This window comes from Rhineura floridana, chromosome 1 (genome assembly GCF_030035675.1).
Source record: "Rhineura floridana isolate rRhiFlo1 chromosome 1, rRhiFlo1.hap2, whole genome shotgun sequence".
Lineage (NCBI taxonomy): Eukaryota > Metazoa > Chordata > Lepidosauria > Squamata > Rhineuridae > Rhineura > Rhineura floridana.
In genome coordinates this window covers 241,277,668-241,295,282 of record NC_084480.1, presented here as the reverse complement: position 1 = coordinate 241,295,282, position 17,615 = coordinate 241,277,668, and the positions used below count along the sequence as shown (strand labels likewise).

At 40.2% G+C, this 17,615-nt stretch overlaps 1 protein-coding gene across 8 annotated transcripts in view; it reads left to right on the top strand.

Annotated features, from left to right (window-relative positions):
• The first annotated feature begins 663 nt into the window (after positions 1 to 663).
• Positions 664 to 17,615, top strand: part of LOC133370213 (uncharacterized) — a 34,944-nt gene continuing 17,992 nt past the window's right edge. For 2 of the 8 annotated variants that reach the window (XM_061596797.1, XM_061596166.1), the window contains exons 1-2: positions 664 to 760; positions 16,094 to 17,239. In XM_061596797.1, the coding sequence (XP_061452781.1) occupies positions 16,202 to 17,239 (1,038 nt within the window). In that variant the 5' untranslated portion in view covers positions 664 to 760; positions 16,094 to 16,201. The other 6 variants (XM_061596535.1, XM_061596358.1, XM_061596714.1 and 3 more) reach the window with 6 other exon arrangements.

Sequence of the window (17,615 nt, the reverse complement as noted above, 5' to 3'; positions counted from 1 at the left end):
GACCAATGGTTGGATGAAGTATAAGGCAGCTTCCTATGTTTCTATGTTCCTAATTCACCCAAAGGTTCACAGTAATTAATATTTGTGGTCCAATGGTATCTCCCAGAAGGGTTGGAAGAGACTTCTGCTGGAAATCCTGGACAGCCACTGCTGATGGACCAATGATCTGACTCAGCCTAAGGCATCTTCCTAGGCTCCTGTTTAGCTTGTATTTTACAGATTAACTACACAGTAATAATCACTAATTGAGAAGCATCCATTCTAATAAAGTGGAGAAGCTTTTTGAGTAAAGATTTTTAAAATTATTATTAGAAAACAAAACATTGCAACACATTCAGGTTGGTTATGCTGATGAAGCCATGAACCAGGTCAAAGAAGATAAAGATGTAAATTCATGATTGGATCATCCTGCTCCTTAATTTTTTGTAAAAAAGCATGGGGGAATAATGAATGAACCAATTATGTCATGAGAGGAAGGCAGAAATTAGTCTGTCCCCTTGCACCACTTCCCATTTTCTGTTTGTCCTGTTATAAACTTGCAGTCAGCTGTGTATGAGAGAGTGCTGTTGTTAAAACCCCCTCCCTGTATAGTCACACACAACTGTTTTTCATTAGTTGATTGATAGATTCAGTCCCCTCCTTTGCCTGGAGGATTAGGCTATTTAAGGGAAAAGGAGCTATTTATATAGTTGCTGGGGTGTGGAGCTTGGATGTTAAAATCTACCCTAAGGAGCCATCATAGGCTAATAGGAGAAATAAGGTACACTGATAAGCTATATGCTACCTGTACAATGTTTGTCTAGGGAATCTGACCCAGATGGGTAAAGTCATTGTCACAACTTCCAACTGTGAAATCCTACCACTGCTATCCTGAGGTGGGTTGATAAAAAAACGTTTAACCTACTTGAGCACATATAAAATGTCTGTAAGGTATTAAATAAGCATCTATTGTGCACAGAACTGCAGGCCTCAATCAGAAATACTTGTAAGTGTATTTGGGAATAAAAACCCATTGAACTCATAGGTGGGAGTAGACTATTAGAATTCTGTTGTAGCAAACAAAATGGTTCTTTGTTGCCGGTTACCGAGAGAGTTGGAAATCTTTAATATATATAATAATAATAAATTTTATTTCTAGACCGCCTATCTGGCCGCACAAGCGGCCACTCTAGGTGGCGTACAAGATCAAGTAAAATATATCAAGTGGTATTTCAAAATAAGTGAGGGTGGGTAAGGCTATGATGATATTGATTTTTCTCTGATTGTTATTATAGTCAAGATTCAGATCTGGAGTTTGTTGTTAATGCCATAATTAAAACATGGAAAGTATCAGTAATAAACAAGAGGGTCTCTGAGCATCTGCAGAGTGCATTTCCTCCCTGCTGAGCAAGTAAAGCTTCCACACTTCTGGGATTAGAATGTCTAGGTCAGAGAGGACAGGACTTCAGGTGGGGGGTGGTCTTGGTCTCTCCAGGTCTAATACTTTAATATAAACCACTGCCCCTCATCCTTTCCCTGCCACCCTGTGGCCACCCATAGCTGGAATCCCTGCCAGTCCTCCAGCAGCATCTCTATTTTTTTCCCCTCAAATCAGTTTTCAAGCTATTTCCTAGAATTTAGTTTTAAGACCGGCAGACCATAACTAAACTGTGGATTTGTCTGAATTTTGACATCCCTGGGAGAACTGAATTAGGATTTATTTCTAGTCTTGCTCTGGGTTCAAAATATTTATGTAATAGGAGGCAAAGCAGGCTGTCATATTTAAGGGGACTCCCTGCTATTTAGGGACACAGCTTACCACCTTCTCCTGTGGTCCTGTAAATAGTTGTTCAAAAGTGCACTTTTGTTATTATTATTCTGCCCTCTTGATAGCATTGACAATAGATCAGGGGCCCCTCCAGGCTATTCAGTATTTTGCAAGGGGGATTCACTCACAGATTGGAAATTTAGGTTTGCACAATTAAAGTGGATTAAAGCCAGTGTGGTGTAGTGGTTATGGTGCTGGACTAGGGTTCAAATCCCCACACAGCCATGAAGCTCACTGGGTGACCTTGGGCCAGTCACATGAAAACCCTATTCATAGGGTTGCCATAAGTCGGAATCGACTTGAAGATCTGAATGTTCAGTAAAGACTGGACATCACCTAGCCTTCCACCTTTGCCTGCTGTGCTGGCTTTCTATTTTCATGAAGCATTCAGAAATGTGTTTGCTCACTTGCAGTATTGCGCTATCACTTTATTCTGCTGCATTGCATAGATTCAGAATTCACACAGTCTTTCTGATGTCTTTTACTTAGATTGATTGCAGATATTCTGAAATACTGAAACATTATGTTGCAATACTCAGTATAAAACAAAGGCCACAGAAGACTCATCTAGCTTCTTAATTTGCTAGGTTTATCTTCCTAAAGTAGTTTTCCATGCCTCAAAATCCCCCTGCGTGTGCAAAGCATTCAGCTCTCTTTGATGGATGTTTTTGCTGTGGAAGTCTCTCTGGCTTTTTATCAAAAGCTGCTGATGCTCTGCTTTTTATGTCTCCTTTATGTAGGAGGAGCAGCAGGATACTGTCCATGTCTATGTTTTGAGACAATGTGATTACCCTGGGCCCATAAATTGGTACCACTCTTGCTACAGTTTCATAAGAAATCAATAGATATTCATTTGCAGGAAAGATCTAATCCATGCTGGGATGTTGATAGCAACACTGAGCCTTCCCATCTCTTTAATAAACATAATTGCCAAGAAGGAGGGTGAAATAAAAGGTGACAGAAAAGAGCTTCTTTTTTTGAACATCGACATGTGTTATTGCATAATTGGTAGTCGGCATCACTTTAAATTACTTCTTTTTGCTGTTTGCCTGAAAAACTGTCAGTACTCAATTATCCCTGTCTATGCTATACTGTCGGGCTTTATAGCAATCCACAATTTCTAATATGCCCTCTGTAAAAATGTAGCCTTGTTAAGCAATGCTTCAGATATTTCAAGTCCATCAAAACTTGAAAGCATTATTTCTGCAAAAGATTATCATATCTGTATATGAATCAAACTATGCTACAAAAAGAGGGACTACATCTCAGAGAAGGTTTGCAAACACCACTTAGGTATCAGCCACCAGCAGCATGGAGGTACTGCACTTGTCTTTAAGATGCATATACTTGTACAAGTAGTTTGTAGTCATAGCAATAATACTTGGCAATGTATGTGCAAACATTGCATGCAAGAGAGTCTGAACATATAACACCAATTCTGGCATGGCTGCATTGGCTAACAATTAGTTTCCGGGCCAAATTCAAAGTGAGGTTTTGACCCATAAAGCCTTATGCGGCTCAGGGTCCCACTAGCTCAAGGAACACCACTCCCCACAGGAATCAACCTGGACCTGTGTTCATTATCTGAGGCACTTCGCTGTGTGCCCCCTCCAAGGGAGATGCAGAGGTAGGGACACCAGAAGTGGCCTTCTCAGTGGTGGCTCCTCAGGGAAGCATGGCTGGTACCATCACTATCTATTTATAGGTCCAGGTAAAAACATTTTTATTCACCCAAGCTATGGGAGCTTAATTTTTTGCATATTTGTAGGCAGTTGGGGACGAGTTGGATTTTACATTTTTATGCATTTTGTGAGTATGTTAGGTTGTTTTTCGTATTGTTTTTTATATCTGTTTTTAACATTTGTAAGTCACTTTGAGTTTGCTTTTGAAAAAAGTGAATATTATAATAATAATAGGCAATCCTAGCCACTTAGGCCACCTGAGCCTCCACTAGCAGTGCTGAATCTGGGAGCATCTTCAGACTACAGGCCTGTTCCTTCCAGGGGCATTCAGTGCTGTAGAGAACAAGGGGCCTTCCACCTCTTGGACTTGACAACAAAGAATATATAACACCTCTGTGTTTTCAGGATTCAGCTTCAATTTATGGCTGTGTTCCACCTCTACTGTCAGGGGCAGTGTTTCTCTGAACAGCAGTTGCTGCAGATCATTAGCAGGAGAACACTCTTGCATTCGTGTTCTGTTGTGCGCTTCCTGTAGGTATCTGGTTGGGCCAGTGTGAGAACAGAATGCTGGAAAGACAGGCCTTTAGTCTGATCCAGCAGGGCTGTTTTTAAGTTCTCACAATAAAAAGAAGGGCCCATGAGTGTTGCTCTGAGCTCCTTAGATGAAGAGATGGATAAAAATGAACTAATGAACAAAACAACTTTCCCCAAACATAATGGTAGTTGTGGGGCAAAGACAGAGTGTCTTGTGCATGTCTCACTACAGGCTTGCACAGCTGCCATTCTTTTCAGCAGGACTTGTGCAGGATGACTCATTTGATTTTACCCTTGGAGTTTGATTCTGAAGGTAGCTTTTCTAGCCCAATTCGTTGCATTTAGAATGTGGAATCTGAATGAAGAAGTCATTTTCCTTGATTTGTCAGGATGTACGGCTCTTATTTCATCACTACTGTCAGTCTTTTCCCATTGATTGCGATTGAAGCAGCGGTTATATTAAAGCATTACTTAAGCACTGAAGCAGCGGAGGGGGGAAAAAAGACCATAGGCTAGTATAAAGTACAAAGCTTGGTTTATATTATAGTTCATCCAGTTTTATATGTAGAATTGAGATCAAATATGTGAATAAGATTTTTGTTTCTACATGGATAAGGTTTGTTTCTATGTGGATAAGGTTCAGTCCTGTTAAAAATGAAGAGATTCATATTCTATATAGGCAAAAAGAAAGGTTGCCTTACAGAGCAATTGTATACAGAACTAATGCTGCAATTCTGTCAATGTCTTCTCAGAAGTAAATCACACTGTGTTCAATGGGCCTTACTCCCAGATGCATAGGATTTTACTTCTATTCCATTTTTTGGCCAAGGCCCCCAAAGCCATGAACACAAAATTACAGTAAAAACAAATTCAAAAGTACAATACAATAAATCAATAAAAATATAAAACAACAAAAACCCAGACACACCACAAACAACATCCATGGATTTATGAACGGATTTATACATTTATGAGTAGCATTTGTGCTCTCACCACAAACAATTGCCCACACAACAAGCTTCCCCCTGGAAGCAGCTACATCAGTGGCAAAGTTCTTAGTTCCTCTCTAGGATAGGGCTGGCTGGTGCAACCTGGCTCCAAAGCAGGCTGCAGTTCTCCAGGTGCAGGATCAGGTGCAGTAAGAAGGGCCGGAGAGGCAAAAGATAGTATTCACCTCCTAGACAGCAATAGTGCTATTAATGCTACCTACCCATTCCATCTTAAATCCCACTAATTTCAATGGTACTTCATCCCAGGTAATTTGAGTATAGGATTGTAGCCTCATGGCAAATTGCAGTAGGAATATATTTAGGAAATTGATTACTTATTATGTTAAATTTGCTTCAAATTGGGGTTCCAGTGAAACAAGATATTGTTCCAACTCTGCTGTTTTCTGGACATTTCCCAGTGTGGAGCATACCTGAGCTGTTTTTGCAATTGCTTGCAGGTTACAATTCATTGCCTGTCTTTTTTTCTTCAAAAGAGAGTGCCAGCCATTTTTCCAGCTGAGGGAAGCTTAGAATACAGCTAACTTGGAAAGCATGAGGAAAATAGTATTGCCTCGGTATTAGAAAATAAAGGGTGGTTGGCAATATTTAAATTCGGAAAGAGTTGTATGCTATTCCCCATACTTGTCAGAAAGCTACTTCTTGTTGTGTCTTACTTAATTTTTCAGCAGCAGCAGTAACACGTTATGGCAGCACTACTAAATTTAAGTTGTTTTATTGTACGCTTCTGAGCCCAATTCAAAGTGCTGGTTTTGACCTTTAAAACTCTTTATGGCTCGGGACCCCAATCTCTTCTGGAACGCCTCTCCTGATGTACACCTAACCAGACCCTTACATCTTTTTCTGATACCCTTTTCCAGGTCCCCCCTCTGAGGGAGGCTTGCAGGGTGGTGACAAGGGAGAGCACCTGTTCAGTTGTGGCTCTTACTTTTTATACTACTGTTTCAGATCTTGTTAATTATACAGCCACAAGAGTACTTTAGCCAGCATGGCTATGTTAAATTGAAAATACCCGCATGCCATTCTGAGGCTTCCCATAAACTAACAAAATCTTACAAAATTTATCATCCTGAACTCAGAAACACTTGCTTAACAACCCTCGATGTTTTCATGGTGATACACAAAAAACTTAGGGAGAATCTAGAGTTCAAAGTGTAAAACAAGAGGGAAAAAATCCATACCCCTGTTGGACTTTTTTCTGTCAGTCTCATAATTTGTTGAAATTAATAAAAAATCTGCCATGTTCACAGAGTACCTGTAATCCTATTGGTGACCTTGCCCCATACTCTGACTTCCATACTCTGCAGTTTAAAAGTTTAAAAAATGCATGGCTGATCTTTAATTAATTTAAGAAATTTAACATGGGAGTCTCTGATAGGGCAGGCATGCTCAGTAAGAACCAACTGTCAAGTGTTGTAAAAGTCAAACTAACAGCTGTTTGGCTTGGCTAATCAGGGGGCCACACTCACTCCAGCCATTCATTCCATTTTAAACAGCTGTGGCTTCCCCCAAAGAATCCTGGGAAGTGTAGTTTGAGAAGCGTGCTGAGAGTTGTTTAGACACCCCATTCCCCTCACAGAGCTACAATCACCAGAATTCTCTGGGAAGAGGGGCTGGCTGTTAAACCACTCTGGTCACTGGAGCTCTGTCAGGGGAATAGGAGTCTGCTCCTCCCCCATGGTCAGTTTCATCTATCCTAAGCATGATTGCACAGGAGTAAATCCCGTTGTACTTAATAAGCATGCAAATGATCAGTCCTGTTACCAAATTCTTCCAGGCTACACAGGAGGAGGATTGGAGTGTGAAAGACCAACCCAAATTATGATTGCATTTTTACAAATTTGTTGGGCAGTACAATACCTCAGAGAAGAGGTCAGGTTTCTCGCTCTCCTGGTGCATACACTAGAGCTGTCCAATTTCCCTTCTTTTTAAAGTTTGATAGAAATATCTGTTGGCTATGGGTATGTTCTTAAACCGCAAGGGTTTTTTGGCCTATTGGTGAATAATATACTTGCAGGAAAACAAATGATTATTAGAAATTATACCTTGCTTTTTAAAGCTTTGCTAGGAATTTGCTTCAATAATAGGAACCAACATTTTGGTATCTTAGTCCCTTTGTGTCTTGCCTATATGCTCTATGTCCCTGTCAAATTCAGACTAGTGGAAGTTTCATTTTATTTGGCTGTGTGGGGATTCGAACCCTGGTCTCCCAGGTCGTAGTCCAACACTCTAACCCAGCCTTTCCCAACCAGTGTGCCTCCAGATGTTGTTGGACTACAACTCCCATCTTTCCTGACCATTGGCAATGCTGGCTGAGGCTGATGGGAGTTGTGGTCCAACAACATCTGGAGGCACACTGGTTGGGAAAGGCTGCTCTAACCACTATGCCACACTGGCTTTCTATTTTTATTATACAGTAACTGAAATGTGTAAGCCGTAACAGTAATTCTAACTGATGAGATTTATGTTAAAAGGTGATATGGTTAACAGTGAAACTTAAGCAATGGGCTAAATTAATTTTGTGAAACATTGGAGTACGTGCTGAAACAGAATGGTAGTAATCAATAAATCTTTGTACTGTGAATAATCTTTTCTCTGGCTATGCAGCCTATGCTTTCTTTTGACAGATACTGCCCCATTTGTTTCTTTACACATCTCCTTCAGTCATTGCAGAGTAGGAGAATAATAGCCTAATTGCACACGTGTGTGTGTGTGTGTGGCTGCCGAAGAAGTTCTTAAGTGCTACAGTACTCCACTAGTATCATGGAATTAACTGTGTGAGTTTGCTGAGAAGATCTGTGCAGGTATGTGGAAACTGGCCGCTTCTGTCACAAGTGAAGCACAACCTTGTACATGTAGCCCCAGCTGGTGGAGGAGCGAAGACAACTCAGATATTGATAAGTCCCATTACCCCCCCCCCATCCAGTCTAAAGGGTTATGGGATACTCCAGTCCCAGCTGTGCAGCCACAATTTTCTGCTATCCAACATAGCTTATTTATGATACTCAGAGTTTCTTTGAAACAGTCATAGAGTTGGTAGGGCCTTGCAGGCCATAATCCTTTGCTCAGTACAGCAGATCCTACACTAGAGCATACCCAAGCGGTACACTCCCATCCTCTGCTTGAAGACCTTCAGTGAGGAGAAGTCCACCACCTCTCTACGTGATTGTCTCCATTGTTGGACTGTTCTTATTGTTGAGAAGTTTCCTGTAAGGTTCAACCGAAGTTTACCCTGTTGTAACTTAAGCACATTAGATCTAGCTCTCTCCTCTGGGACAGCAAATAATGGGTCCTTGCCATCTCATGTGTATTTTTATTTATTTATTTATTTATTATTTTATTTATACCCCGCCCTTCCTTCCAGCAGGAGCCCAGGGCGGCAAACAGAAACACTAAAAACACTTTAAAACATCATAAAAAGACCTTAAAATACATTAAAACAAAATGTTAAAAACATTAAAAACATCTTTAAAAAAAAGGGTTCAAGATATTAAAAGACATATTAAAAGCAATTCTAACATAGACACAGACTGGGATAGGTCTCAACTTAAAAGGCTTGTTGGAAGAGGAAAGTCTTCAAAAGATGCCGAAAAGATAGCAGAGATGGCGGCTGCCTAATATTCAAGGGGAGGGAATTCCACAGGGTAGGTGCTGCCACACTAAAGGTCCGTTTCCTATGTTGTGCAGAACAGACCTCCTGATAAGATGGTATCTGCAGGAGGCCCTCACCTGCAGAGCGCAGTGATCGGCTGGGTATGTAAGGGGTAAAACAGTCTTTCAGCTATCCTGGTCCCGAGCTGTATAGGGCTTTGTAGACCAAGACTAGAACCTTGTTATAGGGCTTTGTACATCAAAACTAGAATTTGAAGAGTGCTTGTCAGGTCCCCTCTCATACTCAACATGGTGTGTGTGTGTACACACACACACACACACACACACATTCTTCAATATTTTAGTGCAAATTTCTCCTAATAAACAGATTTTTGTAGGCAGTTTTCACAAATGTTTACATTTTTGCAAGCAATTATTGTCGTATAATGCATTTTTGTATGTTATATGCATTGATATATTCATTTTCATGCACATGTTCCACTAACATATCAATGTTTGTTTGGTTGGTGAACTGCACTGCAATATTCTAATAAGTGCAAATTTTGAAGGATGGCTGTGTTTGTTCTCAGATTGTTTCAGAAAGTTATTAATATATGTAGCACTGCAGTTCCCACTTGATTGATTCAACTTGAAATGCAAACTGAATCTAATTTCTCACCTTTCCCTACCTGGGAATAAGCCCCACTCAACTCAATAGGATTTACTTCTGATAGGATTGCAGTGTCAGTCACTTAATACTGGTGGTGGTTGGGGGAAGGAATGAATCAAAGAAATGCAACTCTAGCTACCTACAGTTTATGGATAGCAAGAGCCAGCAGAGTATTGTTTATTTAATTGCTCCAGTCTGACACCCTCTAAATCAGCAAGCAGCAGAAGCTGTCTACCTGTGCACAGAGAGCCTGAAATTTCAGCAGCAATATTCTTAAAGACACACAATTAATTCTTGATTTGTCTCAGATATGAACAAGTACTCTGTAGTTCAATCCAGTGTTAACACTTATTTATACTTTATCTGTTGCTTTTATATAAATATCACCTGGTCTATAGGAGCAGCCTTTTAAATTTGTGTGGTACTGGGAAAGAAGGAAAAATTGAGAGCTTAGCGTGGTTGTAAAAATGACCATTTATGGAATTATTACTGTACATACAGAACAAGTAGATGTTTGGTTTAGGTCAGAGCGCTTTCTTGAGTCACAGGTGTGTGTGAAATTAATCTATTTAAACACAGGCCATGACAAAGTGTGAAAACTTCTTAAAATATGTGGTGTAGTCACTCAAAGATCAGCTTCTATGGAGATGATTTAGCATAGCTACTGCTTTTATTTCTTAAAGCATGTAGGCCAGGAACTGCATGATCATTTTGTTTTGTGATATACTTAAAATGCTGGCTAACTTAAATTAAGTCATTATACGGTTTCTGTAACTCTGGCTTTACTGAACAGGTATTCCTAAGAGCTCTGGCTTATGAAAAAAATGTTTCTATCCATTGTTGTTGTTATGTGCCTTCAAGTCATTTATGACTTATGGCGACCCTATGAATCAGTGACCTCCAAAAGCATTTGTCATGAACCACCCTGTTCAGAACTTGTAAGTTCAGGTCTGTGGCTTCCATTATGGAATCAATCCATCTCTTGTTTTGCCTTCCTCTTTTTCTACTCCATTATCCACTGATACATTCTAAATATTGCATGATCACGGTTACTGCTGTGGCCACACAAAGTCATTTCTTCTTTTTTTAATGCAATGAATGCTTATATAATAATTATAAGATATTAAAACTTTATATCATGACAAAGCTTAACAATATCCTTCAGTGGGAACTGCAGTGCTACATATATTAATAACTAATATTTGACTTGAGTGATCAGTGACTAACACTGCATGCTTACCCGGGCCATGGTAAATCTACCACCAAGCACTCCTGGCTCAGGACTGCAAGGCATCTTTGGGTTTCTTTGTCTCTGCATGACCTCTTCTCGCTGAAACCATAGACAAGACAGGCTGGGTCCCATGACTGGGATTTCCTTTCAAGCCTAAGGTAAGCCCCACCTTCCCAAGAAGTCTCACAATAGTGTGGAGGCTCCTGGGGGATCCCATGAGACCTGGCCAGTCTCCAACATGGCCACCAGTTGCCAGAGGCTTGCTGCGCAGCATGGCCTCACCATGGGAAGGCAGTGAACCATGAGTTACTGTGCTAAGAACATGTTGCAGAATACACCTGCAATAAAACCCCAGTCTTGGGGGTGCCCTCTATTGCATATACTAAACTGAATCCCCCTGCATTAGTTTCTTGTCAGTTACCAGTTTTTATTCACCAGAATCCTCTCTTTATGCACACACCCTTGCAACTGAAATGCTAGCAACAGAGCAAGACATTGTAATGGGCTTGAGAAGGCTGTTATCAGCCTCACCAGTTCTAAGTTACCCGAGTGTATAGCTGGCTTGTCAGCTTATTTTGAAACCCAGGTTTCTTCTTTACCATCTTGCTTTAAATCAGAGGACTCCTTGCTGCTCTCAGGATGTAATAAACAGAGCCAAATCAAAAGCTCTACTCCATTAAATGCTGTCTTCAGATCTGCTGACATATCCTTGGATCTAGTTTTAATTAGAAACAAAATGGAATATGTTTTGTGACCTACTGGGCTGATTTACATGAGGCTATTCAATTCAATCCTGGAAGCATGTAGTTCTTTTTTTTAAAAAAATAACCCATTAACAGATGATTCTCTGACCCACACATCTCAACCCTTTTGGCAATGGAAAATGCAACTCTCACGATGATGGTATTCTGACAAGTCTGTTATGTATTTTGTGTGCCTACCAGACTCCTATTAAATTCCAAAACCACTTAAGTGTTCCTCCTGGGGTGGTATGAGGGTAATGAAGCCCCCTTCCATACAAACAGTTTAAGGTTTTCTCTGCTTTCATTGTGTAATTATCCTATGATTCATTATAGTTGCCACAATTTGGAATATTTAAACAACAAGGCAGCGATTTCCCCAAAGCCCAAGTGGTAGTAAATATGCCCATCTCCTCTTACAAGTTACCTTTAAGATCTCTGGTATGCCATGCACCCTTGCCCTAAGCCTACTAAGCTATCAAATCGCTCATTTCTTGGCAGCCTTTCAATCTCCATGTTAGTAGGTGTCAAGAGACAGGATATATTTCCTCCAACAAAAACTCCATATATTTGTGTCTCTTGCCCAGTCATTTATCTGGAATAATGAAGTTTCCACTTTCATATCTTATAATCTAAGAAATCTGTTTTTTCTCTGTAAAAGTAAAGGTAGCCATGTTGGCCCATAAGCAAAAATAAATAAATAAATCCAAAATCCACATTAGGTAATACCTTTATTAGGCCAAACAAAATGTCACAAATATTGTGTACCAGTTTGTGAGTTCTTTACAACTCTTCTTCAGGCTAGATCAAGTGTGGGGAACCTTTGGTTCTCCAGATGTTGCTGAACTACCCCTCCCATCATCCCTGGCCATTGGCCATGCTTTCTGGGGCTGATGGGAGTTATAGTTCAGCAACAGCTGGAGGGCCAAAGGTTCCCCACACCTGGGCTAGATGGTAAAGAAAGCAAAGGGGAGGGGGGAAGGTTGAGTGATGGTAAAGCCATGGAGTCTGCTGCACAGATGCCATCTAGCCTGATGAAGAGTTCTGGAGAATTCAAAAGCTTGCATGCTATTCTGTGATGTTTTGATTGACTTAATAAAGGTACTTGGAATTCTGTTAATGTAGCTCATGAGAGATACTGGCTTCTAACCTTTCAAGACTATTTAAGTGGCTATAACACTCACATAGTTTGTAGTTCATTTTACATCATTAAAAAAATGAGGTTGTGAATGTAAGAACACAAGAAGAGCTCTGCTGGATCAGACCAAAGCCCATCTAGTCCAGCCCGATGTCTTCGGAAACTGCAAGCCATACATAAGCCTAACAGCACTCTTCCTACTTGTGATTTCCAGGACCTGCTGTTCAGAATAGGGATGAAAGGATCTTTCAATTTCGGTTATGTCCATTTCTCATATTTCTAATCTTAAATTCAGTTCTCCACACTTGCATTTTTTTTAAAAAAAAAATCCTTAGGAAAATTTATCAGCATTTTAGCATTAATTTCTCCTACATTTTTGAATGGCATTTTGACTAATGTACACATTTTTGCAAGCACTTTTCCCAAGGAGAATGCATTTTTTTGTGTTATTTTGGGATTTTTTTAAGGACTAGGTCAGTGGTGCAGCATCTGCCTTGCATGCAGAAAGTCCCAAGTTCAATCCGTGGCATCTTCAGGTAGGGCCTGAAACCCTAGAGAGCTGCTACCAGTCAGTGTAGGCAATACTGTGCTAGATGGACCCAATATCTGACTCGGTATAAGGCAGCTTTCTATCTATGTTCCTAATATATTAATTGTTATGCACACTTTCCCCTAATAAATGCACTTTTGTAAACATTGTCTGGTTGGAGAACTGCATCACAAAATTTGGGTAAGTGTTAGTTTTGAATGATGGCTGTGGATTCTACCTTTTCTGTATAGTTTATTCCACTGTGTTCTATCCACATCAGTGAGCATGACATGGATGGGGAATATCTGATTCACCTCATGGCCAGTAGAAGATAAAATCCAAGTGATTGCTAAAAGAAATAAGTGGAAGAAAAAAAGGGGGGAAACTCCCAAGACGCCAAAAAGTGTATTTATGAAAATAATTCCAAAGCAGTTTATTAAAAAGACAAGCCCAACGCGTTTCGGCCACCTTATATTTTGGCCTTTGTCAGGGGCGAAGATGGAAAGTAACTTTTGCTGAAGAGATTTCAAACAAGCCACAAAAAGCACCCGGATACTTCCCTTTAACAAAGAACCTTTAGCTATACCGTTTGAAATCTCTTCAGCAAAAGTTACTTTCCATCTTCGCCCCTGATGAAGGCCAAAATATAAGGTGGCCAAAACGCGTTGGGCTTATCTTCTTAATAAACTGCTTTGGAATTATTTTCATAAATACACTTTTTGGCATCTTGGGAGTTTCCCCCCTTTTTTTCTTCCTCTGACGAACCAGATGCCATCCACCTTCGCTGCACTTTTTCCTAAAAGAAATAAGCACCAATTACTTATTTAGTGCTAAGCATTTAGTAATTTGAATATGTTTTCCCATTACTACTTGGTGTTAATAAAACAAAGTGTTTTAGCATATTTTTGGAATAAAAGTTTAGAGCAAAACTGTTATTTGGGGAAAATATCCCCACTGGTGATGACCAGAAAGGTTTTCATTTCTTGTCTTTAAAAAGTCAGCATTATCCTGTTATAACACTCTTTTTATTTAAGCGGCATTTCACTCTTGTTTAAATACTGTTATTTGTGTGGAGTACAATACTATTTTTTTAAAAAAAAATAGAGTTATAAAATGGTTCCCATTGCAAAGTTTGAAGTGAAAATGTGGAGAACTGTGATAAGTTCATCTGCCTGATACATCACTGTCTGTGTGAACATCACACCGCCTTGAAAAGATGGAAGAAGCACTGGGAAAACGTGGGAGGATTACAATTAGGTGATTATGTTGTATATTTTCCCCATAAAATGTAAGTGAATGTGTCTAGTGAGGATAAGCCACAGTCTGATATACTTAGTACTATTGATAGGTGTCTAAAGGAAATGCCATTAACTTTTTGCTGGTACTGGGCAAGGCTCAAGCAGTGGTTCAGAAATGGTATAAGACCAAGCCAGTTGTTATAGAAGATATACATGCAGTCCGCTGTAGCATCCTTCTTCTTCCCCTCCTTCAGTAGCATCTAGTTATATAAAGACATGTGAAGTGATGTCATAATTCTTAGTTACCGTTCTCTTGGGAAGGGCAGTCCGTGAAGTAGAGTAGGATGGGGAAACTTGCAGCATGGTGTTGTGTATTATTAGATTTTATCTGGGACAGGCAGGAGGAAAGGATCACAGGGCAGGTTGGTTTAAAAGAAAACAAACTAGCCAGTAGCCATAAGCATCCTCTGTAGAGATAGCCAACATGATACCTTCTGTATATTTTGAACTGTTATCTCCAGACAGCTTGGCCAATGATCAGGGATGACGGGAGATGTAGTTCAGGACTGCTCAAGGGCACCATGTTGGTTGCTCCTGATGTAGTGCTTAGCTATTGTCTAAGAATATATTTCTTTGAAGGCCTTTAGAACTTTCTTTGGGTCCTTCTACCTTTACAGATGAGAAGAGCTGCAATCTGAGATAAGCCTTTTTAGTGATGGAATTTATTTCTGGAATGCCTCCCTCTCCCCCTGCTGCCCAGGAGGCTCATTTGGTTCATTACTCTGAGGTTGTTTCAATGCCATGTGAAGACCTTTTTATTTGCCCAGGTCTTCTAGATCAGCCTTTCCCAACCAGTGTGCCTCCAGTTGGACCACAACTCCCATCAGCCTCAGCCAGCATTGCCAATGGCTGAGGCTGATGGGAGTTGTGGTCCAACAGCATCTGGAGGCACACCGGTTGGGAAAGGCTGTTCTAGATGTTGCCTTTAACATCTGTTGTGCTGTTCTGCAGTTTTATATTAGCTTTTTGGTTTTATTTGGTAGTTTTAATTGTTTGTTTGTTAACCACTCAGGGAAACTTTTGATGTTGAAGAGTGGAAAAGAAATGCATTTCACATGAATATTTGAAATTAAAGCTTCCATTTTCTTAGGGCTGTAGGCCAACATATCACTGATGACTGTACTTTGGCTAATGTTGTTTTTCTAATATTATTAATATTAATAATAATGCCAGTTTTCCTAATATTTTGTAACTCTTTCAGTTTATCAGAGACTGAGAAGAAAACAGATTTTGCAGAACTTCTGAACTTCGCAGGAGCTGACATACTTGAAAGAAATATTTGGAATTATAATGCTAAATTGCATGTTTTTCTTTCTCCATTGTGAGCTTTCTAACACCATCTTATGTTTTTCCTTACAGAGTCTGGTTCCTGAAGCCTGATATTTTATGACCCACCCTTTTTGGGGATTTTAGGTTGTTTTTAAATAGTTTTTAATGTCATATTTCAAAAATTGCTGTAACCTTCCCTGGGGCCTTTGGGTGAAGGGCGGGTAATAAATGATGACGATGATGATACATTTATATCTGTTTACAGTACAAGACAGAGCAATTCATGCCTGTCACATATATCTTGTGGTGATAATAATTCCACATTGATTTTGCATTTAAACAGCTATCTTGCCTGCTTAGGTCTGTAAACTCCTTCCTCTTTTAAATCACTCAGTTCTCAACAACCCAAATGCTTCTGACATTTGGACAACCTGTGCACAGAGATAATGTTGACTAATATGGTCCTACTGGCCTTCTGCTACTATTTTCTTGAGCTCAGCCCTTTCTCAGTATGTGTTACAGCCACACAATCAGATTTATTATTTATCTCTTCCTTATGTTTTTGGCATTTGCTGTTAGCATCTGTCCTCTTTTCAGTCTCTTCCAGTTCCTCATAAAACCGATTTCAGGCCTAGAAAAAGAAGGAAGATATTCTGGAGGAGGAACCAGTTTTGGGAGAAAAAGGGCTGATGTAGGCTAAGGGTGATGGATCAACATCACCTGTTACCGTGTGAAGAAAATGACGGGAATGGGAAGCTTCCAAAGCTGCCAGGTGAAGGCCAACAAGCAAGGGTGGGGGATACGCAACAGGCCAAAGTAAAGCCTACCTTCCATGTAGGAGTGCAAACCCAAATGGAACAGACTGAAGAAGAGAAGGTGCCATCTGTAATGGTTCACATGCAACAAAAAACACAGAGCAGAAGAGATGGAGCACAGTGTGTGACAGTGACTGTTCAGCAGCAATGGGATGAAAGAGGAGAGGTTCCAGAGGTGACTGTACAGGTACAACAAGGACAAAATATGCCATCTGTAACTGCTGAGGTGCAACAAGAGTGGAACAAAGGTGGAGGGGTATTGTGTGTGTCTGTAAAGGTGCAACAGAGAACTGCGGGAAGGGAGATGCCCTGGCCATGTGTCACTGTACAGGTACAGCAGAAGGGTCAAGGAGGAGTAATTCCAAATGAGAATGTCTATTGGCAGCCCACCAAGAGATATGAGGATGCACCTCATGCCATGCAACATCAGGAGCAAGCCCAATGCAAGGAAGGGACAATGGCTGAAGTGGAGCAGCAACAAGATCAGGAAGAGACAAATGTGATAGGTTCAAAGCCACTTCAGCAAGGTGCAAATGATTCAATGGGGAACAAGGGCCTGCTACTGCAACGTAGGTGGGACCAAAGCACAGAACAGCTAAAGCCAGTACAGCTACTACAAAGAGAGCGAAAAGAAAACAGATTAGAGGCGATAATGTTGGGGAAGAAGCTGCATGATGACAGCCAACATGCAGAACCAACAAAGATGTTAAACCTTCATCCTTGGAGTGCAAGAAAGGAAGACTCACTAGACACAACCACAGAACAGCTGCAAGAACAAGAAAATGAAGATGACATTTTTTCTGAAGAAGGAGCTCAAAAGGTGATTGTAGAAGAGAAGGAACATGGATGTGAAGAACAGACTATATCCAAGAAACACAGAAGGGATATGCCTAACTATTTCGTTGCAATCCCAATAACAAATGACCAGGTAGGCAGAAATTAGTTTAATAATGGAGTGATGTGATAGGAATTAAAAAACAATGAAGACATTTCTGATTAGTACCTAGTTTGTTGTAACTATAAGATCATTCATAATCAATGGTGTCTGAGGCTTCAGCCATTATAAGTGATATGACTAGACCTGGTTCCCCACAATGCAAGGCAAAAATGAAGGTGTAGTCTACTGAGCTACAGCCTTCTCCAGTATATAGATTTGTGACAAAAATCCATTGATGCTATCCATAGTCAAAAGTTTTAAATTCTGTTTTCAATGTAAGCTTCTAAAAGTTGACCAATATAAAGTCTTTACATTAAAAAATATTGAAACCAAGGATGATTTGTGTTTGCATTTGAGTCTGTCAATC